The sequence below is a fragment of the Nematolebias whitei genome, chromosome 1 (assembly GCF_014905685.2).
Source record: "Nematolebias whitei isolate Nwh7 chromosome 1, NemWhi1, whole genome shotgun sequence".
Classification (NCBI taxonomy): domain Eukaryota; kingdom Metazoa; phylum Chordata; class Actinopteri; order Cyprinodontiformes; family Rivulidae; genus Nematolebias; species Nematolebias whitei.
In genome coordinates, this window is record NC_056498.1 from 68,230,569 (window position 1) to 68,257,168 (window position 26,600).

Genomic DNA, 26,600 nt, shown 5'->3' on the forward strand with positions numbered 1-26,600 from the left:
TTAGAATCCCCAGTTTTGGCTTCGGTCTCTGCCGCCTCTCCCTCCACCCTGTCTCCTTCCCCATCCCCCTCCTCCGCCTCGTCCTCCTCCTTGTCCCCCCCTCGGATAAAACATCTCCCTCTCCCTCTTGTGCTTCTCATATCTTTCTGCCATGAGCACCAACTCCTCGGGGACATCCTGTTAAGGATCAAAAAAGTTGGAAACATAAAAGCCCTTAATAAGACTGGTGACCTTAGCTTTCATTCTGCAAAACCAACGTTCCTGATAACTATTATAAAACAATAAAGAAAACATATTTTGAAGGTGTTTCACGTAGTGAAAAACTGAGCAGCTTTTCATTGTTTGTTAAATAATTAATCAACTTGTTATGATAATTATATAATGTATTTGCTAACTTGTCCAGCTCGTTCCAAGATAGAAATCAGTTCTGGGGCCATCCGCCAGTTTTCTCTTGTTATCAAGGTAATCGCAGCACCTGACCGTCTGAAAGAAACATGTACCAGCATCACAAACCAGCACAAGAACAATCAACTTCCAAATATTTTGTCGATTCCTACAAATATTTGGGTATCTTAGTCGATTTGCATCTCTCTTTTAAGCTTCACGTGGAAAACCTAGTAAGGAAACTGAAAGTTAAACTGGGTTTCTTTTTCAGAAACAGATCCTGTTTAACTCTGAATGCTAGGAAACACCTTGTAACGGCGACTTTCCTTCCCTCCATTGACTATGGTGACATTATTTACATGAACGCTCCTGCTAGCATCCTGCAGATGTTGGATGCTGTCTATCATGGTGCACTAAGATTCATAACTGGCTGTGATTATCGTACCCACCACTGCACCCTGTATTCACTGGTTAACTGGACATCATTAACTTCAAGCAGACTCTCTCACTGGTATATTTTCATCTTTAAATCACTTCTTGGTCTGTTGCCTTCATACATCTCTTCCTACATGTCACTGCGTGAGTGCAGCTACAGCGTGCGCTCTCAGGTCATTATTACCTGCAGTGTTCCCTCAGTGAGGACTGAACTTGGCAAAAGGGCCTTCTTCTACTCCGCTCCTGTTTCCTGGAATATCTTACAAAAAGATCTGAGGCTCTCGACCTTGACCTCTCTAAGTGGCTTCAAGCATCTAAGTTCCTGGCAAAAATCAGTGCAGACATGTTCCTGTTTTTAGTTTTCTACACTGCCTTACAATCTAGCGTTTTTTCGCTACTTTCCTTTTAATTATCCTTTTAATTGCAATTTTTTTTTCTTTTGTTAAAAAAAAAAATAAATAAATTTGTAAGCATCTTTTATGATTGTCTATTGTTGTCGTTGTCCACTGTTGTCATCACTCTTTGTTAAAAAAAAATCAGGTCTCTCTTGTAAATAAGTCCCTGAGGCTCAATGGGATTAACATGTATAAATAAAGGTTGAATGAATGTATACAGTAGTCACTCACTTATTGCGGGGGGTTATGTTTCAGACAACCCCACAATAGGTGAAAATCTGTGAAATAGGGATGTTATATTCATTTTAGTATTTATATACATATACATCATCCTTCTTGATATAGTGAGCACTGCACCGGGTAAGAGCTCAAGGTGTCGGGGTTCGACAACAGCGGCACGCCTGGAGGGCTGATGCGTCGTCCGCACGGTGGCCTCTGCCTTCTTTCCCCCACTCGAGTGGGTCTCCTCTACTGGTCCTGGGGAAGTGAGCGCGAGGACACGGGCAGCACGGAGAAAGGTCTCCAATGGCAGCCGCGCCCTGCGGGCTCGATGGGAGAAGGCGCTCCCTCCCGGATGCGTGCCCGGAGGTGTCCGGATGGGGAGGGAAGGAGGGCCGTACAGATGTTGGAGGTACGGTCCCTGGATGGTGACCGGGCTGCCCGGTCCTTAAAGAGCACAATGTAAGAGAGCAGACAGACTGATGCTATGGTTACTGAGCCAATCAGCACCTGGGATACAGAGCACAACGCTCTGGTTGGTAGCCTTCCATCAATCAGCTAATCGTGTGTTGTGTACAATCTTACGTTGAAAACCCGCGAAAAAATGAGTCTGCAAAAGTCGAACCGCAAAGTATCGAGTACTACTGTATATTCAAAGTGAGTCTTACCCTGCCCGGCCTGTGCGGCCCACACGATGGACGTACTCCTCTATGTTTCGTGGGAAGTCGTAGTTAAAGACATGCGTTATGTCATGAACATCCAGCCCCCGAGATGCCAAGTCTGTGGCAACCAAGATCCGAACTTGACCTGTTAAAAAATAAATAACATTACACTCCTACAGTTGCCACTTTGATCTTTGTGGAAAAGCACCACCCATACAAAACAACTAAAGCTGTATTTCAAAAGTTATGAAAAACCTATTTAAAGCACACTTTTCTTTATCGTTACATGCCTTCTTTAAAGTCCTTGAGAGCTTCTTCACGGGCGCACTGTTCACGGTCACCATGGAGACACTGCACAGAAATACCTTGTAGGCACAGGTCACTGGACAGGTCATCCGCCCTGATTTTGTCATTGTAAAACACAAAGCAAACAGTTAGTGTAGGTGGTGCTTGTGATATCTGTGGGTTTGATCCCAGTATTTACCAGTCAGGGAGAAAACAAATCCTGTCCTCATTACAATCTTTGGTCTACTTCCCACTCACATAAGCTTCTTGCCAACAAAGACGAGGACTTTATCCTGGGGCTGCATGTTTCTAATGAAGTCAAACAGATATGACTTTTTCTCCTCTTCTTGAACAACCACTAGAGTTTGCAGCACTGTGTTAACTGCCTGGCACACAAACACAGCAAACAAGGAAGTGAGCTGCCTTCATACAACATTTGTCTAATGATCATAATGCGCTTCGTTATTCTAAATGGAAGAACGATGCATCTAAGTCTCACTTAAATATATTATGAATTATGAAAGCATTCAATTCCTCTTACAGCCAAGTCCAGGGTGCCTACGTAAACCATCATAGGATTCTTCAGGTAAGATTTGGCCAATCTTCTTACACCTGTGGGCCAGGTGGCACTGAAACATGAGTTAACAACAAAAATGTAAGATTTAGTCTGTCAATTTAGGAAAAAATGCTGCAAAAAATAAGGATGCAGAAACATCACTGTTATTTAATACCTTTATCTTTTGAATTCATCTTGGGATTTTTTTTTTTTAATCCTTCAAACACCAAATTAATTAGGCCACACCTCTGAGTGTGCGATCGGACTTTTCATTATAACCGACATGTAAACATCTTTATTGTCCAACCATGTATGGCTGCTTTGGTAGTTATTAAAAACCACCAGGTGTTCATTCAGACATGACATTACCACATTTAGTTGCTTATTTTGTAAGTGTGCTAAAGCATTGTTCCTGTGACTCTAAATCACTTAATACAAAAATAATACCAGATGGCTTTCATGCTCTTGGTCAGACGTGTATTAATGGACCTGTAGCTTTCACTTTACTCGTGTGATTAAACTTTACTGAAGTTTTACCTGGTCATGACAGTTTGTCGGTCTGGACGGACGTCCAAAAGAATCTTCAGGATCTGGGGTTCAAAGCCCATATCAAGCATACGGTCAGCCTCGTCCAGCACCTTTCCGCAACAGCCAGAAAACTTTGATAAATTGTCTCTTTCCCAGCACAACAAGAAAAGTGTTCTTTCTACTTTTTAGTGTAGACACTTAAGAGTTGTAAACATTTAAAATTTACAAATAAAACCTATTGTTCAGAGAATGAAGACAAGTTTAACAGAAGTTTGTTAAAATGCACGACCATAAAAAATTGACACAGACGATACCACATAATGAAATCCTCTGTATTATCTATATAAACATTCAATAAAAACAAACATCAGACCACATAGGTGATGGAGTGAAGATTGATGAGCTCATTCATCTGTAAATCATTGAGTCGTCCTGGTGTAGCGATCACAATGTCCACGCCACTCTGCACCACATTAATCTGGCCTCTCCTATCACCTCCACCATAGATACAGATGCTGAAAGAAGATTTAGATGGAAACTAAGAACACAAGTAGCTGCTTTAGGAATTTTACAAGGAGATTTACATTTTATTTTTAGTGCCCATTATTACCTTTTGTATCCCTTGTACTGGTATTTGCTGCACTCATCTTCAATCTGCAGGGCAAGTTCTCTGGTAGGGGTCAGCACCAACATGCCAGGACCATTCCGCTCAGCTCTGGGTCTATTATTACATAAAGGACCAAAAACATTAAGATACTCACTTACAAAATTAATTAAAGCATGAAGTGGGCTGTTTGCAAAAAGAAAAGCAGGTACTAAAATCACAAACTGAATTATGTACTCACATGGGCTGTCCATCCATGTGGATGAACCCTGGCAGCAGGTAGGCCAGAGTTTTCCCAGTTCCTGTCTGAGCGATTGCTATCAGGTCCTCTCCACTGACTAACACCGGCCAGGCCTGAGACTGGTGAAGGAACAATCAAAAAGAAATGTCACTTCTCAGCTACATAAGAGTAGGGCTGAGTACCGAACTGAGGTTCTTTTATGGCACGGACCGAACTGCACCGGTCGGTGTATGTATTGAAACGTCACTCTTCTTTCAGTGTCAAGTTTCGGTATTGGCTGTAACGTGTCACGTGGTTTCAGCATGCAGGCAGGTAAAACACCAAACATATGACAAACAGACTACACGCAGATTACACCCAGAGCTGTAAAGAGCTGCCGTACCTAATCTATGTATAATGTATGTCTATGGTGTTGGTGACGCCCACAGACGGGTTCACGTGTGCAGCGCGTGTTGTCGAACGGCTTCGACAACACGCGAGCAGAAAGTTGCTTTGTGTTTTTCTGCGAGGAGAGAGGAGTTCAGCAGCCTCCCCCCCCCCCCCCCTCCTCCTCTCAGCATTAAAGTCAGCCTGTGAGTAGAGCCTGAACATCCTGATTCATTATCTCCACAACTGGACTCTTCATCAAAGAACTCCGAGGACGTCTCTTGTGTCTGTGCTTCAGCTGGTGAGTTTACGTTTGTTAACGTAACTGCAGTTTAACACGTACATCGCGGTGAATTAAACTATGATCTTTTTAAGATATTAGTGTGTAAATTTATTTTAGCTAGCTAAACTCAGAAGCTAACTAAAGATTGACAATAACAGATGAAGCTTAGCTTGTAAAAATGTGCTCATCTATCCAGTCAGCTGCTTAAATATTTCACCAATGTTCACTGTTTATGTTCATGTTCTCCTCACAGGAGCCTCTGATCCTGATGTGAGGAGGACAAAAGAATAGCGAGGTGGGGGCCACAGGACAGTCACAAACTTTGTTGTTAAAAGTTTGCTGCTTTTTCTACAGTGGAGCTGCATGGTGGAGGTAAATAAACTGTAAAGGATTTTGTTGATCAGTTAAGCATTTATCTCTCAGCCTAGATAATGTTTTTTGAGTAATAATAACACAACCATGTTATTGTTTATGTTTTGTGTTCTCATGTCAATTAGGGAGATGATCAGAGCCCTAACCCCAGAGAACCACAGAGAAGTTTCAGGCAGAGACACAGAAGTACAGAAGTCTGCATCAGCCCTAACCTCAGTGAATCCAGTGACCTGCTGGTGGAATGTGAGGGACACTATGTCAGTGCTATCAAACGGACACCCAGGTATTTGTGTGTGCAACAAGCATCATCTACAGCCTTAGAGTGAACATTTTCTACTGCTGGAGACACCATCAGCCAGGAGCGGGCTTGTTTGTGTCCAGAGAAAGCAGACATGATGTTTCTGAAGACAAACTGTTAAGTGAAAAGGTCCTCAGTGTGTAGCAGTGAGCATTAGACACTGACATGTCACTGGTTTGTAACTGGTCTTTTGACCTGGAAATTATTTGTTTGTCTTTATGTAAGAAAACTGCTTGGAATAGAAAAATACCAAAGTTAAAAAATAAAACTCACAATTTGTACTGTAATGTGTAACGTAATTTTATTCTTGTTAGAATTAATAGTAATTACAAAATTGGTACCGAAAAAAGAACCGTCCAGGAACCGACACTGAAGTGAAGGTACCGACACCGGTACCGATACCGATTTTTTTTAGAAAGGTACCCAGACCTACATAAGAGCTAGTTCAACTCCCGGTACTGACAACATCAAAATGTGGGTGGGATAGGTGAAGCACCCACACCTGCCTCCACCCTCATTTGCCCCACTTTGGGCCCTTGAGCAACGCCCTTAACCCCCACCATCTGCTCCCCCAGGCGCCCTTGATGGCAGCTCTCTGCTCCACACAGAGGCTGTGGTAGCTCAGTGTCTGTGGTTGCACCAGGAAGGGCATCTGGCGTAAAAGTAACTGTCAAGTCTTCGTGCGACTTAGTTCGCTGTGGCCACCCCTGAAGAAGGGAGCAGCCGAAAGAAAAAACAAACATGTTTTATTTGTAGAAAACTTCCTATTATTAGATATTTCATCAATTGAGCTTACATAAACACATTCACAATTAGGCCTGTCGCAATAAACAAATCAATTAATCGCATGATAAATTAAAATTATTGACCTCATCTTTATTTATCAGCTCTATCATTCCTTGGTGTCTCTTTTTCTACTGAAGACACGACTCAACTCCGGTGCTTTTCACTGACCGCTCTCTTTCTCTTTAAAATCCATTTTAACAGTCCAAAATCGTGTTTTTGGACATTAAAAGCAGCTAAGCTGAGAAGCTAAGCTAACAGGCCGACTTCGAGAAAAAAACATCCGTCTTGTCAAAGCTCCAAAATTCACAGTTGGAATCCGTGCCTTCATGTAAAAAGTTGTTTGTCTCTGCAAAAAGAAGCTGAGAACTTGCTTAGTGATTTTTTTATTAAAAGCTTTGTGTGGAAAAATGCTATGTTAAAGAGCTCAAACCACTGAGCGTCCGCAATTTTGAGAACCGAAGAAAGTCCATGTCACGTCAAGGAGCTTCCCTCTCATTTTTCTTAAAGAAACGCGCTGCTTGCTCCCTCACTGTCCATCCTTCGGTTCAGTCTTATACTGCCATCCGGTGGTCAAAAAAAAGGTACTATACGCAAAACAAATTAAACATTTCTTCTTAAATTTGACAATAATTACTAATTATTGTCAAATTTCAAACAATATTATTGTTTATTGCAATAATTTCTGAAACAATTAATCGCCCAGCAAAATTTGTTATCATGACAGGTATGTAGATGAACATATCCTGAGATATTCACCTGATTAAAACGGATTCTTTCATTTTTCTGGACTGTATATAACGTGCATTGAATTTAATAAAATGTAACGTGAGACGTTATTTATCTTTGAACCTATTCGTTCAGCAATTTCTTTCTGTGTCTTACCCTCTTGCTTGAGGGTGTCAATGATGGCCTTCTGGACAGCAGTCAGGTCGGCAGTCTTACCCATGACTGCGGTTGAGTAATGAACAAGGCTGGGAGTTTTTAAAGCCTCAGGAATCTTTTGCAGGTGTTTAGAGTTACGTCGTTGATTCAGATGGTTAGGTTAATAGCTTGTTTAGAGAACCTTTTCATGATATGCTAATTTTTTGGGACAGGCATTTTGGGTTTTCATGAGCTGTATGCCATAATCATCAGTATTAAAACAATTAAAGTCCTGAAATATTTCAGTTGGTGTGCAATGAATCTGAAATATATGAAAGTTTCATTTTTATCATTTTTATCATTATATATATATATATATATATATATATATATATATATATATATATATATATATATATTGTAATTAATGGTAAGTTCAGACCTTGGAAAAGTAGTAGGCAAGTGAGGCCTTCTAGAGACCTGATATCTATCTAAAATTTCTGAAAAATTACCAGTACATTGAAATAATCGCTGGTGTTTAAAAACAATTTCCTTTCAATTGAATTTTTAACATTTAGCATTAGGACTCTGCTTTTATTTGTTAAATCAATAAACTCAGATAAGGGATCTGGACATAATTCGGTCAACGAATGCATTTGCATTGCTAAGCACATTTAAAACAAACAAAAAAAGAGAGGTTAGTGACATTATGAAATGGTTCTTTTCAACAGCTAAGTTGGAATTACTTAAACAAGCAATGTAGACCAGAGCAGAAGGTGTGTTGAAACAAACTCTTTCATACTGTCAAGTTGCACTGTATAGAGCTGGTTGTGCAACTAAATGAAAGTGCATACTGGGTGTAGTCTTAGAAAATCTTATTGTGTAAAGTGAAAGTATGACAGACTTTGTTGTTTTCAACCAGTTTGACAAGACTGTCAATAAGGAAGAGGGCCGGCAATGGAGAAGGGAGCGTACCAAAGAGACCATCCTATCACAAGCAGAATTGGTTTGTTCCACTTTGGAGTAAGCTGTTGGGGGAAGAATCAGTTTTGTTGTGTGTTTCCTTGACTGATGAAGCCTTCCGGACCGAAAGCGAAATGTTTCAGCACAAAAAAAAAAAGAAACTGTCCAGATGACCTGACTGAAAAATGTTGGATATGAAAGATGGTGATTATGCAATTTAATTTCCTGTAACAGTACACTTGTTTGAAATTCTGCATCGACATGACCCTACTGAGCAACATGTGAGTTTTGTATGAAAATAGAAGTGTTTGTTTTTACCATTTTAAAATCTACAAGATAGGCTCAAAAAAAAAAAATCCATCCATCCATCCATTATCTTTTACCCATTTCTTCACAGATAGTTTTTCTTCTTTGATGAGATAAGGATCTTACAAGGTTGACTCAAAATGGCTATTTCTTCATCCTTTCTCAGTATAAGACAATTTTTATTTATAACTTTGGCATGAAATATTCCAGTAGGCAATACGCATTCCTTTAAGGTATCCCAGACCTTTAGTTTATTTTTACATCAATAGTTAAAATATACATTTACTATTTTCATTTATTTATAATTAAATTGGCCAAATAATCCAATATTGTGCATCCCTAGTTAAGGACCTTGCTCAAGGGTCCAAAGTGAGGCACGTGAGGGTGGAGGCAGGTGTGGGTGTTTCATCTTTCCCACCCACATTTTAATGTTATCAGTCTGGGGAGTTGAACCGGCGACCTTCCGATAACAGGCCCACCTTCTCTAACCTCTGCGCCACCACTCCTCATGCACGTTAGGCTAATTAGTAACTCTAAATTTCCCCTAGGTGTGAGTGAGAGTGAATGTTTTTTTGTCTCTACAGGGCCTTGTGATGGACTTGTGACCTAACCAGGGTGTACCCCGCCTCTTGCACAGTGATTGCTGAACAAAGGCATCAGTAACCCCGCCACACAAAAAGGAAAGAACAGGTAAAAAATAATGGATTGATTTTGAGGTTCCCTTTAATACCATGAATGGAGATAAGCCAACTCAGCAAACTCAGGTTAGTCTTCATTCCAGAATCATAATCTCAAGGGCGTGCCTTGAAACTATGAAATAACTATGACAAGTTGTCTGAGGGGCTGGACACTCTTCCACTCTGGAGTTGCCCCTGGTGAGAGGCGCCGAGCAGGCGTGGGCGTACTTATTGCCCCCCAACTTGGTGCCTGTGTATTGGAGTTCACCCCAGTGAATGAGAGGGTGGCCTCCCTCCGCCTACTTGTGGGGGGACGGGTTCTGACTGCCGTTTGTGCTTATGCACCAATCGGCAGTTCAGATTATCCACCCTTTCTGGAGTCCTTGGAGGGGGTACTGGAAAGTGCACCTCTTGGGGACTCCCTTGTTCTGCTGGGGGACTTCAATGCTCATGTGGCAATGACAGTGAGACCTGCAGGGGTGTGGTTGGGAGGAACAGCCCCCCTGATCTGAACCAGAGTGGTGTTCTGTTGTTGGACTTCTGTGCTCATCATGGATTGTTAATAACGAACACCTTGTTCAAGCATAAGAGTGTCCATATGTGCTCTTGGCACCAGGACACCCTAGGCCGCAGTTCGATGATCGACTTTGTCATCGTCTCATCTGATCTGCGTCCACATGTCTTGGACACTCGTGTGAAGAGAGGGGCGGAGCTGTCAACTGATCACTACCTGGTGGTGAGTTGGCTCCGATGGTGGGGGAGGATGCCGGTCAGACCTGGCAGACCCAAACGTATTGTGAGGGTTTGCTGGGAACGTCTGGCAGAGTCTCCTGTGAGACGGAGTTTCAACTCCCACCTCCGGGAGAACGTTGAACATGTTCCGAGGGAGGTGGGGGACATTGAGTCTGAGTGGACCATGTTTTGTGCCTCTATTGTCGAGGCGGCTTACCAGAGCTGTGGCCGCAAGGTTGTCGGTGCCTGTCGCGGCGGCAACCCTCAAACCCGATGGTGGACACTGTCGGTGAGGGATGCTGTCAGGCTGAAGAAGGAGTCCTATCGGGCCTTTTTGGCCTGTGGGACCCCGAAAGCAGCTGATGGGTACCGGCAGTCCAAGCGACATGCGGCTCGGGTGGTTGCTGAGGCAAAAACTCGGGCATGGGAGGAGTTCGGAGAGGCCATGGAGAACGACTTCCGCACGGCTTCGAGGCGATTCTGGTCCACCATCCGGCGTATCGGGGGGGAAAGCGGTACGCCACCAACACTGTTTATAGTGGGAGTGGTGTGCTGCTGACCTCAACTCGGGATGTTGTGGGTCGGTGGGCGGAATACTTTGAAGACCTCCTCAATCCCACCGGCACGTCTTCCACTGAGGAAGCGGAGCCTGGGGACTCTGGGTCGGGCCCTCCAATCTTTGGTGCTGAGGTCACCGAGGTGGTCAAAAAGCTCCTCGGTGGCTCTCACCAGGGGTGGATGAGATTCGCCCAGAGTTCCTTAAGGCTCTGGATGTTGTAGGGTTGTGCTGGCTTACGTGACTCTGCAATATTGCGTGGACATTGGGGGCAGTTCCCCTGGATTGGCAGACCGGGGTGGTGGTCCCCCTATTCAAAAAGGGGGATCGTAGAGTGTGTTCCAACTACAGGGGGATCACACTCTTAAGCCTCCCTGGTAAGGTCTATTCGGGGGTTCTGGAGAGGAGGGTCCATCGGATAGTTGAACCTCGATTCAGGAGGAGCAGTGCAGTTTTCGTCCTGGCCATGGAACACTGGACCAGCTCTACACTCTCAGCAGGGTCCTGGAGGGTGTGTGGGAGTTTGCCCAACCAGTCTACATGTGCTTTGTGGACTTGGAGAAGGCGTTCGACCGCGTCCCTCGGGGGACCCTGTGGGGGGTACTCTGGGAGTATGGGGTACCGGGCTCTTTGATACGGGCTGTTAGGTCCCTGTATGACCAGTGTCAGAGCCTGGTCCGCATCGCCGGCAGTAAGTCGGGCTTGTTCCCGGTGAGAGTTGGACTCCGCCAAGGTTGCCCATTGTCACCGATTCTGTTCATAACTTTTATGGACAGAATTTCTAGGCGCAGCCAAGGTGTTGAGGAGATCCGTTTTGGTGGCCTTGGGATTGCTTCTCTGCTTTTTGCAGATGATGTGGTCTTATTGGCTTCATCAGATCGTGATCTACAGCTTTCGCTGGAGCGGTTTGCAGCCGAATGCGACGCGGCCGGGATGAAGATCAGTTCCTCCAAATCCAAGGCCATGGTCTTGAGCCGGAAAAGGGTAGAGTGCCCTCTCCGGGTCAGGGAGGAGGTCCTACCCCAAGTGGAGGAGTTCAAGTATCTTGGGGTCTTGTTCACGAATGAGGGAAAAATGGAGCGCGAGATCGATAGGCGGATAGGTGCAGCGTCTGCAGTGAAGCGGGCGCTGTACAGGTCTGTCGTGGTGAAGAGAGAGCTGAGTCAAAAGGCGAAGCTCTCAATTTACCCATCGATCTACGTTCCCATCCTCATCTATGGTCATGAGCTTTGGGTTGTGACCGAAAGAATGAGATCTCGGATACAAGCGGCCGAAATGAGTTTTCTCCGCAGGGTGTCTGGGCTCTCCCTTAGAGACAGGGTGAGAAGCTCGATCATCCGGGAGGGACTCAGAGTAGTGCCGCTGCTTCTCCACGTCGAGAGGAGCCAGTTGAGGTGGCTTGGGCATCTGTTTAGGATGCCTTCTGGACGCCTCCCTGGTGAGGTGTTCCGGACACGTCACACCGGAAGGAGGCCCAGAGGAAGACCCAGGACACGCTGGAGGGACTATGTTTCTCGGCTGGCCTGGGAACGCCTCGGGATTCCCCCGGAAGAGCTGGCCCAAGTGGCTGGGGAGACGGAAGTCTGGGCCTCCCTACTTAGGCTGCTACCCCCGCGACCCGACCCCGGATAAGCGGAAGAGAATGGATGGATGGATGGAAGTTGTCTGAATCCAAAAGTAGGTATAAAAAACATTTAAGTAGAAATGTTAAGCCTCCTCATACACTGAAAGACATCAGTTATATAGATGTATCCAAGACTTGATTTATAAAAATAATTTTGAATAAATCCTAACAGTGCTTTTAATAGGACATTTTCAAACTTAATTCTGATCAGCTTTGACAGCTTTTTACAAAAGAGACATGTTTATCTGTCATTACAGCTTGCAGCATTTAATAATACAAATAAGAGGTACTTCCCAGCTTTCATATTAAAGACCTCCTGTGTTTGACGATAGTGGGACTCTATTGATACAAAAGCAGTTGGTTAGCACAGTTGCTTCGCAGGTAAGAGGGTCACGGGTTCAACTCCCAGCAAACTCACCTGGATAATAATTAATTTTATTCCGGATCACGTTGTTGGCCCCTGTTGACCTGAAACGAACTTGGATCATGCCTTTCACTTCAGGAGGATTTTCTGGCAGCTCGCTCTGCTATTTGCTGCAAATTTTCTGTTTCTGTTTCGGCCTGTTGATTCTGGACCCAGCTTCTGTTTCTCATGGGAGCATCCATCCATCCTTCTTCACAGGGGGGCCGGAGCCCCCCTCAGCCTGACTCAAACTGCAGTTGGGCCACCTCGTCGGGTTTGTTTGCCCATTTGAACTGTGACATTTTATGGTCTGAATCTTTTCTGCATCATTCATATTACTGTCACTATTTTCAGTTCTCAGATTATCTGGAGTCACTGAATCTTGTTAATACACCTGAATCTGTCCATCACTGCAACTTTCACTGTTTTTGGGTTCTGAATGATCACGTCTTCATTAATGTTTCTCATGGTTCGATTATGGGGGCTAATTGTCACACTGTTAACTCCTGTAATTACACATCAGTCACAAAAAACTCAAGAAAATGTCTGATAATAATGTTGTTACTGCTCTCAGGAATTCAACCCAACCCTGGACCCCCCACTAATTACAGCACACCAAATGACTTTAAAAACGCCTCTGGGCTCCATTTTCTGCATGTAAACGCTCGTAGCCTTCTGAAAAAACTTGATGCTGTGAAAATCCTGGTCAGTTCTTCTGGGGCAGATGTTATCTTTATTTCTGAGTCCTGGCTCAACAAATCTGTAATGAATAATGACGTGGCAATCAATGGATTTAACATCTACCGCTGTGATCGTCAAAAAAGGGGGGGTGGAGTCATTATTTACATTAGAGATTCTCTGGTTTCAAGTCTTGTGACTTTCAAAACAATTCCAAACCAGTTTGAAGCCTTATCTGTAAACATCACCTTGAATGGAGGCCAGGTTTTAACTGTAGTCTGCTGCTACCGCCCCCCCACAGCTTCACCTGAAGCATTAAATGCCATGAAGGAATTCCTTGGTAATTTAAAATTCACAGAGGTCTTTTTAGCTGGAGATCTCAACATTGATTGGTGTAAGTCGACCCCCCTCTGTGACAAATTCAAGGAATGTTGCTTGTCTTTTAATTTAACCCAACTGATCGACTCCCCCACCAGATTAAATAAAAGCCATCCTGACAATTCCTCCATCTTAGACCTGTTTCTAACTAATATGCCTCACAAATTCCCTGGTACAGGTGTATTCGCTGATCTCTTGAGTGATCATTGTGTGACAGCGGCTTTAAGAAATAGTAAACTTCCACCTTCTAAGCCCAGATTAATTAAAAAAAGGGATCTGAAACATTTCTGTGAACAGTCATTCCTCTGGGATCTGTCTCACTTTGACTGGCATCGTATTCTGTTAACTGATGATGTGAACTCTGCTTGGAACTATTTCCATAATAATTTCATTTATTTCCTGAACTTACATGCTCCTTTTCGTCAGTTCAGAATAAAGGGACGAGACAGCCCCTGGTTTACTCCAGAGCTAGCTGACCTCATGCACAGGAGAGATCATCTTTGGGCTGCAGCGAGAAAATCTAGCTCAGACACTGACTGGTTGAGTTTCCGACAGATGAGGAATAAATGTACAACTTCTGTCAAAGCAGCAAAACGCAACTATTTCTTATCTCAGACTTCCAAAAATCTAAATGACCCTAACAGATTCTGGAAAACAATTAAATCTCTCTCAGGCACCCCCCAATCATCTGACCTCCCATCACAACTTCTCGTTAACTCTGCTCCTGTGTCAAATAAGCACGAGATCCTGAACTGTTTCAACAAACATTTTGTTGCTTCTGGTTCTTTATTTGACACAGTAACTAATGGAAAATCAGCCACTTCACTTAATAACCAAACTTCTACAAATCAAATCCCTCATACAAGTCAATCCTCAGTTAATCACACCTTCTCTTTTTCTCCATTCTCAGTCAGTGAGGTCAATAAACTGTTAATAGATCTTGATCCTAAAAAATCTGCAGGTCCAGATGAACTTCCACCTTATTTCTTAAGGCTGGCCGCTCATATCATCACAGTCCCTGTGACCCACATCTTCAATCTCTCCATAAGACAAAACTCCATCCCAGACACTTGGAAAACAGCCTTTGTTCTTCCTTTGCTGAAGGGAGGTGACCCCACATCACTGAACAACTATCGACCAATCTCTAAACTCTGCATTTTAGCCAAGGTTCTAGAAAAACTGATAAACTCTCAAATCAAAAATTACCTGGACTCATTTAACATCTTACCTCCACATCAATCTGGTTTCAGGAAACAACACAGCACAACCACTGCTTCACTGAAGGTTCTTAATGATGTTGTTGAAGCACTGGATGCTAAAGATTATTGTGCTGCACTTTTCTTAGACCTGTCTAAAGCTTTTGACACTGTGGATCAGAACATCTTGTGTCATAAACTCTCAGAAATCGGTTTCTCAGATCACACCATTGGTTGGTTCTCTAACTATCTTTCAGACCGGAGGCAATGTGTTCAACATAATGGTACTTCCTCCAGTTATTTAACAGTCAACAATGGTGTACCACAAGGCTCAGTCTTAGGACCCACCCTCTTTACAATCTACATACATAATGTAGGTAAAAACATCCCTAATGCATCCATACATTTCTATGCTGACGACACAGTTGTTTATTGTCGAGCTAAAACAGTTGCTAAGGCTTTCCAGCTTCTGAAATCTGCATTTAACTACATCCAGACTGATTTGTTTCACCTCAAACTTGTCCTAAATGCCGAAAAAACCAAAGGGATGCTTTTTTCAAATAGGAAGTTGGTCCCAGCAGTTCTTCCTCTGATTTTATCCTCAAATGGTGTCCCCATTGAGTTTGTTGATTCCTATAAATATTTGGGTATCTTGGTCGACTCACATCTTTCTTTTAAGCTCCATGTGGAAAACTTGGTAAAGAAACTGAAAGTTAAACTGGGTTTCTTTTTCAGAAACAGATCCTGTCTAACCCTGAATGCTAGAAAACGCCTTGTATCTGTGACTTTCCTTCCCTCAATTGATTTTGGTGATATTATTTACATGAACGCTCCTACAAGAACCCTGCAGATGTTGGATGCTGTCTATCATGGTGCACTAAGATTCATAACTGGCTGTGATTATCGTACCCACCACTGCACCCTGTATTCATTGGTTAACTGGACATCATTAACTTCACGCAGACTCTCTCACTGGTACATTTTCATCTTTAAATCACTTCTTGGTCTGTTGCCTTCATACATCTCCTCCTACATGTCTCTGCGTGAGTGCAGCTACGGAGTGCGCTCTCAGGACATTATTACCTGCAGTGTTCCCTCAGTGAGGACTGAACTAGGCAAAAGGGCCTTCTCCTACTCCGCTCCTGTCTCCTGGAATATCTTACAAAAAGATTTGAAGCTCTCGACCTTGACCTCTCTAAGTGGCTTTAAGAATCTGTTGGACTCCTGGCAGGGACCAATGCAGACATGTTCCTGTTTTTAGTTTTATACATTTGTCTTGGAATCTAGCTGTTTTTTTTTGTTTTGTTACCTTTTTCCTTTTAGCCATCCTATTTGTTAAAAAAAAAAAAAAAAAAAAAAAAAAAACTGTAGTATGAGTTTTTATAACTGCTTATTGTTGTTGCTGTTGTCCATTGTTGTCATCTTTCTTTGTTGAAATCAGGTCTCTCTTGTAAATGAGTCCTCGAGGCTCAATGGGATTTACCTGTATAAATAAAGGTTGATTGATTGTCTGAATATATAGTCCGTGGGTTGACGTAAGCGGTTTCCGTTTGTCCGAGACGAAAGTAAGTTGTCTCGGACCAATGGAAACCGCTTATGTTGAACCAGGTCCCTGTAACCCAGAAAAAAAATCTAACAGGTAAAGAAAAGAGATGGATAAACAAGATCAAACCTGAATGGGGGTTGGTTTGACAAAACCAACACGTTCAATATTATCCATGATCTCTGGATACATCTCAAAAGCCTCCAGAAATGTGCGGCAAGGATTGGGAATAGGCCGTTTCTCTTCCCCCTCCTTCAAGTCATCCACAAAGATATCGTTATTCTCCTTCCTGTGGAAAAATACAAACAAAATAATTAAATAAATAAAAAACACGATCAGACTGCTGTAAACAGTTTATGCTTCACTGATCACTTCTTCACTCAGTGGACAAACAACATATTGAATATTGAAGCTGGTTTCTATGCTTTGAACAGAGGCAACTGATACAGTGCAAGAAGGACTTGGTGTTGTCAGTCATGGACCTTCTGGAGGTTTTAGCCAGAATATGGACGGTCCAAACACTGAGACCTCTGCTCTTCTGAGTGGCTTTCTCTGTCTGTCTTGCTTTGCTGACAACTATTTGAGTATCTTATTACTGACAATGTTACAGAAACAGCATCCATTACAACACTTCTACCAATTCATAGTATCTTTGTTGGTGGGATCCCATTTAAAAGCCAGACAGTACCTTTAGACAGTTTTAGACACTGCCTTGGGATTCAGGAAGGGGCGGGCTGGCCATAGAGAGGTTCAGGAGGATTCCTGCACAGCCGGTCAGTTCCAGGCCAAACCGGCCGGTGGTGATCGGTACGTTTTTAGCTTTGTTTTTCCCTTTTAAAATGTGGCAGCATGAGCCCTCTGGCCCCAGGTGTCAGTCAAACGTCACATGCGAGCAGCCCCTCCCAATTTGAAAAAAAAGAAAGAAAGAAAGAAGAGCGGGTGGCAAACATGCTAAAAAGAAAGGAGAAAGAGATGGGTGGAGCAGAAAAACTAAGGAAAAGAAAAAGTTAGTGCAAGATGCAGCCAAATGTGTTAAAATAGCAGACGTTTTCTTGGGGGTGGGGGTGTCAAAGTCACGTGATTAAAGTGAGTCAGGACAGTGATAACAGGACCGAACAGCATGGAGACAGCAGGTTAACAAGTAGTGCCTACATGGAAACATCATCCATCCCAGAGTTGGCAAATAGTGTGTTAGGGTTTCTGGATGTGTTCAGGACTCACAGAACATTAAAGGAATTGTTACACCATAAATACATAAATCTTTAATCTGCTTTATCAACGAAAATTAAAATCAATCCACATTGACTGACCAGAAAAAGGCACGTTTCTTTATTGCAAAAGAAAATGGATTTCAGGAAAGCGTTCCTTTTCCTGTTCTGTTTCTACATTAATATAGAGCTATTTTTACCAGCTCAAGAAAAATAAATTGCAGTGATATGTAGACTGATTTTAATAATTTTGCATATTGAATTTTTTTGTCCCAGAAGAGACAGAAAATGGGGAAAACATAGGAGTCAAAAAACACCAGTTGCATCTCCAGTAAAAACTGCAATTCGTGTTTATCACAGTCTCCAAATATGACTAATGCCTACCATGTCATTGGACTATGCTATAAGTTCCTGCTGATGCTATGTTTTAGTCAGGTGGCCTGTGAGAGGACTTTCTCTAAACAGTGAAGAACAGACTGAGGACCGCACTGACACAGGACCATCTTGAGGCGTTTATGCTAATGTTAACAGAAAAAGAGGCCCTAATGACATTCGACAATGATGCAGTTACAGACAGAGTTGCAGAGACCAGTGTTCTGCTCAAGCACTTGTTAACGATGTAAGTTATGACAGTTTTCTTTTGTTTGGGGGAGACGTTATGATGTTATGGGTCTAGATATAATTGGAGGTTGTTTTTGTTCCTTAATATTTGATTTTTGTTTTATGATAAGCTGCTTGTTTAATCAACTTTTATAAACTGATTTGTATTTTTATTTGTATCACTGAATACATACAAACATAAACAGTAGTTTTGATTGTTGAAAAAAAACTGTGTTTTTATGCTGCAAATACAGTATTTGTGTTAAAATTGTGGTTTCACGTGCATCCGTCGTGCGATCCGATAAAAGACCTCTCCAAAGCAAGCTCCCGGGCTGATATTCAACCCCAGCCCGCCCCTGGATTCAGGTGTCAACAATCCCTACTTAGCTTTTCACTGTCTGAAAAAAAAAGAAGCTAATAATTCATGGCACTGAGTAAATATTTTAAAATAGATGTTTTATCCCTATACTTTACAATGTTTGGAGAGTAGAACATTGTTTTAAGTATGAGAAATAATGCTAACTGAAGGAAAAGTCCCTAAAGTTATTGAAGTGGTATAAGACTGATGCTCAAACATTATTTTTCTTTGTATGTGATTTTTTTTTTTAGCTTGCTCCCTTCTTCAGGGGTTGCCACAGCAAGCTCACTTGCGCTCTGTATGCAGTTAAAGGAAAAACAAAGCACGTTTATCTCACAGACAAGTGATAAACTTACCTCCATGCACCGACTTCCTCAGGTGTAAGCATGGACACACTTGCTGCCTCACTGTAAAAGTTCTTCTTTATTGGTGGAAGGTCTGAAAAAGGTTGCAAACATAGTGTAAGAGCAAGGTTCATGTAATGAATGAGATGCTCATATAAATAAAATACTGGTATTGCACCACAAGGAAGCAGGGGTAATGTAAACTCTAACTGTAATACTCTATTGAAAAAGAAAAAAAAGAAAAAAAAAAAAACATAAAATGAATCAGAATTACCTCGGTTTGTTAAATTACTATCAGCTATGTTATATTAATTCACCTGCAAGTCACATCACTGTTCAAATATTAGAAAATCAGCACTTTTACCTTTCCATTTGAGCTCTTCATACATTTTTCTGTTCTCCCGGATGGCGTTCCAGTCGATGGATGGACGGGCTGGAGTAGCTTTTGAAGCCTCTAGCTCTGCATTAGACCAAACAGAAGATTTGCTTGCTCCTTGGTCTGCTCTGCTTCTGGACCGATCACCATACTGTCCTTGACCTGGACCTCAGAAACACATCAGTACACATAAAAACATCAGTTTTAACTAGAAACAACAGTGCATAAGAATACCCAAGAATATCCATGAACTCTGAACTCATAATAAAATATTTGGAACAGAAATTAAAGTTTAAAATCAAGATGACATTAAACATTCTACTTTGAGATACTTTTTCTACTTTGAATATATTTTAAATAACACTGCCATGACCTCCAAGTCAAAGACCATGGTCCTCAAACATGAAAAGGTAGAATGAACCTTTCGGGTTGGGGACGAGTTTAAGTATTTCAAAGTCTTGTTGACAATTGATGGGAGGATGAAGCGGAAGATGGGCCTCGTCTGCAGTATTAAATGCTTTGCTTCAGTTTGTGGTAGTGTAGAAAGAGTTGTGTCGAAAGACAAAGCTTTCTATTTACAGTCCACCTATATTCCAACCCTCACCTATGGTTATGAGATATTGATCATGACCAAAAGAACATAATCCCAACTACAAGCTCCCCCAGGAGGTTTTTCCAGGCACATCTCAAAAGAAGGAAACTCCAAAAGCAAAGCTAGAGCTTGAAGGGATTATGCAACTTCTCTGGCCTGGGAACACCTTGGGATCCCCAAAAGGAGCTGGAAAGTCTTGCTGGGGGAGGTATGTCTGAACTCTCATCATGGACCTGTTGCTTCCTCGATTTGACCACAGACAAGAGGCAAAAAATAAAAGATGGATAAATGAAATTGAGTGTAAATTGTATCAAGTGAAATATATTTGCTCATTTTAATATTAACTCAGTTGAACAAGTAAGAGCAACTACAGAAAAAACACTAACCGAAACTATAAAGCACATATTTTTCAGGTCTAAACTCATAATGAGGATTAATCCGCACAAAGCAACTGGCCCAGACAACATCCCCAGAAAAGTGTTGAAGAAATGTGCTGATCAGCTCTGAGAGGTGCTGGCAGACATCTTTAACACCTCACTTACCCTGGAGACAGTTCCCACCTGCCTGAAGACTGCCACCATCATCCCAGTCCCAAAAAGCTCTACAGTGACTGGTCTGAATGTCTATCGGCCAGTGGCCCTCACCCCGATAGTCGCTAAATGCTTCGAAAAACTGGTCATGACTCGCATCAAAACAACCATCAACATCAACGAGGACCCTCATCAGTATGCATACCGTGAGAACCGATCAACAGAGGATGTCATCTCCTCTGTGGTCCACACTGCACTCAACCACCTGGAGCAGAAAAACTCTTACATCCGTATGCTCTTTGTGGACTTCACATCCGCCTTCAACACCATGATCCCCCAAACCCTGATGGACAAACTATCCACACTAGGACTAAGCCCCTCCATTTGCAACTGGGTACTAGACTTCTTAAACAGACCACAGTTAGTGAGGATCCACAACTTCTCCTCCTCCACCATAACCCTCAGCACTGGCTCTCCTCAGGGATGTGTGTTGAGCCCCCTCCTGTTTACTCTGCTCATGTATGATTGTGCAGCTACCCATCCAGGCTGTCACATTGTAAATTTTGCAGATGATACAGCGGTGGTGGGACTCATCACAAACAATGATGAGTCCAGCTACAGGCAAGAGGTGGAACACCTGGAGAGCTGGTGCAGAGAGAATAACCTTCACATCAATGTGAAGAAGTCAAAGGAGATGATTGTGAACTTCAGAAGGAACAAACACACCCACACCCCCCTGAACATAAGAGGATCTGCGGTGGAAGTGGTCTCCAGCTACAAGTACTTGGGTGTACACATGAATGACAACCTCAGCTGGAGCAACAACACCACCAGCCTGATCAAGAAAGCTCATCAGAGACTCTACTTCCTCAGACGGCTGAGGTGAGCTGGTCTGGGAAGCTCAGTCCTCACCTCCTTCTACAGGTGTGCAGTGGAGAGCATCCTGTGCTCCAGCATCAATGTGTGGCATGGAGGCTGCACAGCTGCAGAAAGAAAAGCTTTGCAGAGAGTGGTGAAGGCTGCACAGAAGTCTGTCGGAATCAGCCTCCCCACCATCACAGACATCTACACCTCCAGATGCAGGAAGAGGGCTACCTGCATCATGAAGGACCTCACTCACCCAGCACACACACTTTTTGCCCCACTCCCCTCAGGAAGGAGGTTAAGGAGCATTAAGTGTAGAACCACTAGACTGAGGAACAGCTTCTACCCTGAGGCTGTTAGACTCATGAATCTCTAACTAGAATAATCACTGTGAAAAACCATATCATGTTGCTGCTGATCTGTTTCATGTTGCTGCTGATCTGTTTCAATGTTGATGTGTTCATGCGTGCTCATCTGCTCACACAGACTCATGTTCATGTTTGTGCTATGTTCAATGTTTTTATGTTATGAGTGCTTAGTGTATATTTAGTTGATGTTTTTCTTAGTTCATATCTTAGATGTTATTACTGTTTTTCTTATACATTTTATTGTTGGATGTAACTGGGACCCTGTGTACATAATTTTGCTCCACCACATGTACCACATGAGGTGCGAATGACAATAAAGAAACTCTGACTCTGATAAAAAATATACTGAGACAGATAGCAAAAACAAAAAACTATATTTTGACAAACTCCAGGGACCTTTGGCTATTTAGGTCGTTTTCACACCATATAGTCCGGTAGACTCGGTTCGGGACCAATATTCATGACCTTTTGTTTACATTTGAGCTGGTGCGTTTGCATTCACACTGCACTGTGCAGTCGAGTCAACCTGTTGAACCAACCTATTCCCCCGCTCGCCTGTGGGGGCGCTGCACCAAGAACTACTGAAAGAAACGACACAAAAACCTCTGAAGACGCGTCTTCTTCTTCTTCTTCTGTAAATAAAAATAAAAACGAAGTGGCATCAAGTTTTAGCAGTTTTAGGAGTTATATTTTGTCATTTTTCAAAAATGGACTTAGCATGAGCAGAAGATGAGACAGAAAACCATGGAGAATATTGTTTTTCCACACAAGGCAGCTGACTGCTCCATATAAGGTAAGAGCAATGCGTGTTTGTTTACCCTGCGGAGCGGGGCTCGGTCTGTTTACATTCACACTGTACTCGAACCTCGCTGGAGTTTGCTTCTACCGGACCGAGACCTAGGTTTTAGCCCGGGCCAGAGTTCGCCTTTTTGATCCGTGACAGAGATCGATGGTGCGTTCACACCTCCCTAAACGAACCGGACTTTCTAGGAAAACAAGCTAGAGTTCGATTAAAGCGAACTAAACAGGGCTAGTGTGAATGCACCCTTAAGCTCATTTTACTGCCTTTATTTGGAAACCTGCATATCAGCTAATTTAAAGTATATCCATACATACCGTATCGTATAAATAAATATTTCCATTTGCTCTGGACTCTTGATATGCAAATTTATTTAACTGAAATAACCAAAAAAGGTTCAATCTGGTCCTCTGGACATTCAAAAAAAGGACCAGATTGAACTTTTTTGGATTTTTCTACCTGGATTATTGAGCATGCATCAGGATATTAACTGAAATAAGTACAAGATTTATTTATTTGAATTTTTATTTTTTTATTTCAACCTTTATATCAAGAGTCAAAATTCTAAAAAGGTCAGATACTTTAACTTTTTTTGTTTCTAAGTTCTTAATACACGTTTATGATATCACTGAATATGTTGATGGTGTTTTGCTTTATAAACGCTATCACATGAAAATCTGTAAATTAATAGACTCCAGTGTTTCTTCTGTTAAATGATACTTCAAGGTAATATGAACTTCATGCACAACTCACATTTTCTATAGTGAAAATGAGGCCAAACAGTGAAGAGGTTGTAATTCCGCTTGGCTTTGTTTGAACTCTATAATATCCTGTTAGGTCTGACTGAGAGATCAGTTGTAAAACAAGTAATGTGTATAAATGTGGGGAGTGGTGGCGCAGAGGTTGGAGAGGGCCTGTGATCGGAAAGTGGCAAGTTCAACTCCCGGTACTGTCAACTTCAAAAAATGTGGGTGGAAAAGGTGTAATACCCACACCTGCCTCCACCTTCATTTGCCCCACGCTGGGCCCCTGAGCAAGATCCTTAACCCCCCACTATCTGCTCCAAAAAAAACAGGTCTCTCTTGTAAATGAGTTCTCATGGCTCTGAGACTGCTTTTTATAAATAAAGGTTGAATGAATAAATGAGTAGTGTATAACTTAGTTCTCTAGAAACAGTCACTGTTTCTGGTTAAAGGTGTGACTGACTGTAAGTAGAGTGCCTGCGTTTACTTTCTGTTACAGACAGCTATAGAATATTAAAGCATTAATTTACTGACGGCTACTTGTGTTTAGTTAATTTGCGCTTCTAAATATACTGTACAAGAAAACAAATGACCATAAAAAATACAACATTTTGTTTGAGGAACTTCTTAAAATGGAGAAGCTGTTTTGGCCCTGTGGATTTGTAGAAAATTAAGTAGAATCTTTACTTAATTTGTACACCTCTGACTGGAAACTAGTCAAAAGTAACACTGTGTGGCACTAACTTAATATATTAATGGTAGACCTGTCAAAAGTTGAATCTTATCGCAACTACCTATTGTCTGATGTACATTTCACATCTTGCACATGTAAAGAATGACTGGGCCTTGTGTGCAGGACCAAGACTTTGGAACGAGTTACCTCTGCTTGTCAGACTGGCCCCCTCCCTCTCGGTTTTCAAATCCCGTTTAAAAACTCACTACTATTCAATAGCTTTCAACACCAGATGATCTGTGTTTTGAGCCTGTACACTCCACACTGGTTTGTCGTCATATTTATTATCTGCATCGTTTTTATGTCTATATTTTTGATTTACTTCATTTTGTATTTTGCTTCGTGTGTTGTCTGATGTTCTGTCTGTACAGCACTTTGGTTGTCCTTGTAGCTGTTTTAAGTGCTCTATAAATAAAATGGTATGGTATGTATCATAAATATTAAGAGTTTTGAAACAATTAAGACATTTTTATAGCACGTTTATACATTTTTAATTAAAAGATGGTAATTAAGAGCATAAAGCAACTAAAGTCCTTATTAATCATACCACTGCTAAGCCAAGCACCACCAGCCACCAGGTCTTCAATCATCTCTTTGGCTTTTTGTTGTGCAGCGGAGGATCCAAAGATGACCACCTCTCCTTCATAATCCCCTTTGTTTATCTTTAAACACATTAATACACAGCCCAGAGTGAAGATTTAGGATGCTTTTGTAACTTTTCACACATTTTGACGTTCAGTAACTTGCCTTGATTCTTGCACCACTGCTCTCCTCAAGTTCACGGATTTTGGCACCCCCTCGACCTATATATAAAAAAAATGAAATAGTTTTTTTTAATGGCCTAACTATTAGATACACAATATGTAAATATGTATTTTCAGAGACAGAGCAGCTTTTTACAAACCTGCAGAGGCTGACGCATAAACCTCTACACAAGCTAAGCTGAATTAGCGTTAGCTAGCCAAGACTTGCTAACAGTACATGTAAAGTTTCTTTACAAATTTAATTCAGGTTTCAGCATACAAAACATACCTATAACTCTTCCAACTGAAGCATTTTCCACTGTGATAACTACAGCCTTAGAAGAGTGGGAGTTTTCGCTCTCACTCGGTTTATCTCCCCCATCTCTGGGACCTCCGTGACTCCTGAACTCCGCGCCGCTGCCGCCACCCCTCGGCTCTCTGGATGATCGTCTTCCACCAAAACACACGTTTCCGCCTCTTTGACCAACATTCTCAGGTAATTTATAGTGAGCTGTTGCTGATTTCGGGGAAGGCGTTTTCTTGAGAGCAACACCATGCTTGTCGTAATCATCCTCCCAGTCAGACATTTTTTTTAATTTATTTTGGCAAATAGCTTAACGTAACCAGAATTTGACGTTGGCTCCACTTCCTGTTTGAACGGTCCAACTTCCGGTAAGAAATATATTTGAACCGGATTATTTTTTATATTGTTTTGTACATCTATAAAATCATGTTTAGTATTTTTTTTTAATGTTTTAAACCACCCCTAATTTCATTATGTTTTGCTTTCATTCATCCTCCAGGCTTCCAGGGGTTTTGAAGGTCTTGAATTTTATTTTATTTTTTTTGCACAGTACTGGAGTATATTACATGTTTTGTACACAACTTTTGTTTAAAAATCCATATATTTCATGCACTAACATTCAAACCTTCAGTTCCTCAGATGACCCTACTGGTTTCTCCTTCCAACCAAACCAAGAAAAGCACAGAAACCAAACTCTTTTGTTAATCCGTACTTTATTAATGAAAATTGAAATCATTTTTGCATTTCTCATACAGAGAAGATAATGTGCACTTCAATAAATTAATTTCAAAGAAATACTAATGCTAACATTATCAAGCTTTAAGGCCAGCCATGTAATAAATTACTGTTCAAGCATGTAGAGAAATGGTGTGTCTAGCCGTCAAAGTCTGTGTCTACAGCTGCACGACTTCATGGATCTGTTTGCCCCATCTGGTTCACTTCATTACAATATATTATGGGCTGTATGCAAACTAGGCCTTTAAAGCAAGGTGAGGATAAAAATAAAAATAGTTTTCATATGCAAAAGGCACCCTCAAGTGATACACAGCTCGAAATTATTAATTTTATGGAGAGAATAACCCATTTAATACCACAAATAGCAGAAAATCAATGGGCTTTTAAAGTTATTCATAATGCATTAAAACTCAGTCAATACCTACAACAAATCTGATCCAATGTTATACAAATATAAGCCCGTTATTTCATATATACAGGCACCACTCACTGGAAACAACTGTGCTTTTGTGATGAAAATAAAATTCACCATACCAAAGTATGTCCTCCATGCATGGGCTTAAATATTGCCATTTTTAGAAAATAATTCTTGTTTTACAGTAAAATTTTAATTTTCTAACCAATGCGCTTTCTTTTCAGGTCATATATCTTAAAAAAAAAAAAAAAGAAATAATGCCATAATTAATAGAGCAAAATATTTTTAAGACTGCTGTGACTTTGTAAAACTGAATCTAAATGACAACATGAATATATCACAAAATAAAATTATGAATGTTTTAGGCACAATAATTTTTAAAATGATCAAATTTTCTACGAATAGGAACAAAATTAAAACAGTATTATTGAAGACAAACTGAAGTTTTTCTGCCAAGTTTGCCAATTAAAACACAATTTCTGCTGGAAATTGAATTAAATGCATTCAATTTTAGTGTAATAATCCCAGATTAAACATGTAGTCATGATCAAAATGAA

At 41.6% G+C, this 26,600-nt stretch overlaps 1 protein-coding gene across 1 annotated transcript; it reads right to left on the reverse strand.

Annotated features, from left to right (window-relative positions):
- On the reverse strand, nucleotides 1–25,176 carry ddx43 (DEAD (Asp-Glu-Ala-Asp) box polypeptide 43). The gene is made up of 16 exons (XM_037687035.1): nucleotides 24,879–25,176; nucleotides 24,594–24,649; nucleotides 24,412–24,508; nucleotides 19,206–19,379; nucleotides 18,854–18,935; nucleotides 16,461–16,620; nucleotides 4,310–4,428; nucleotides 4,075–4,185; nucleotides 3,838–3,979; nucleotides 3,474–3,574; nucleotides 2,922–3,009; nucleotides 2,639–2,766; nucleotides 2,386–2,495; nucleotides 2,102–2,240; nucleotides 396–483; nucleotides 1–177 (listed from the first exon to the last, which is right to left on the reverse strand). The coding sequence occupies exons 1-16, from the start codon at nucleotides 25,174–25,176 to the stop codon at nucleotides 1–3; spliced, it is 2,070 nt and encodes a 689-aa protein (XP_037542963.1).
- Nucleotides 25,177–26,600: the final 1,424 nt, after the last annotated feature.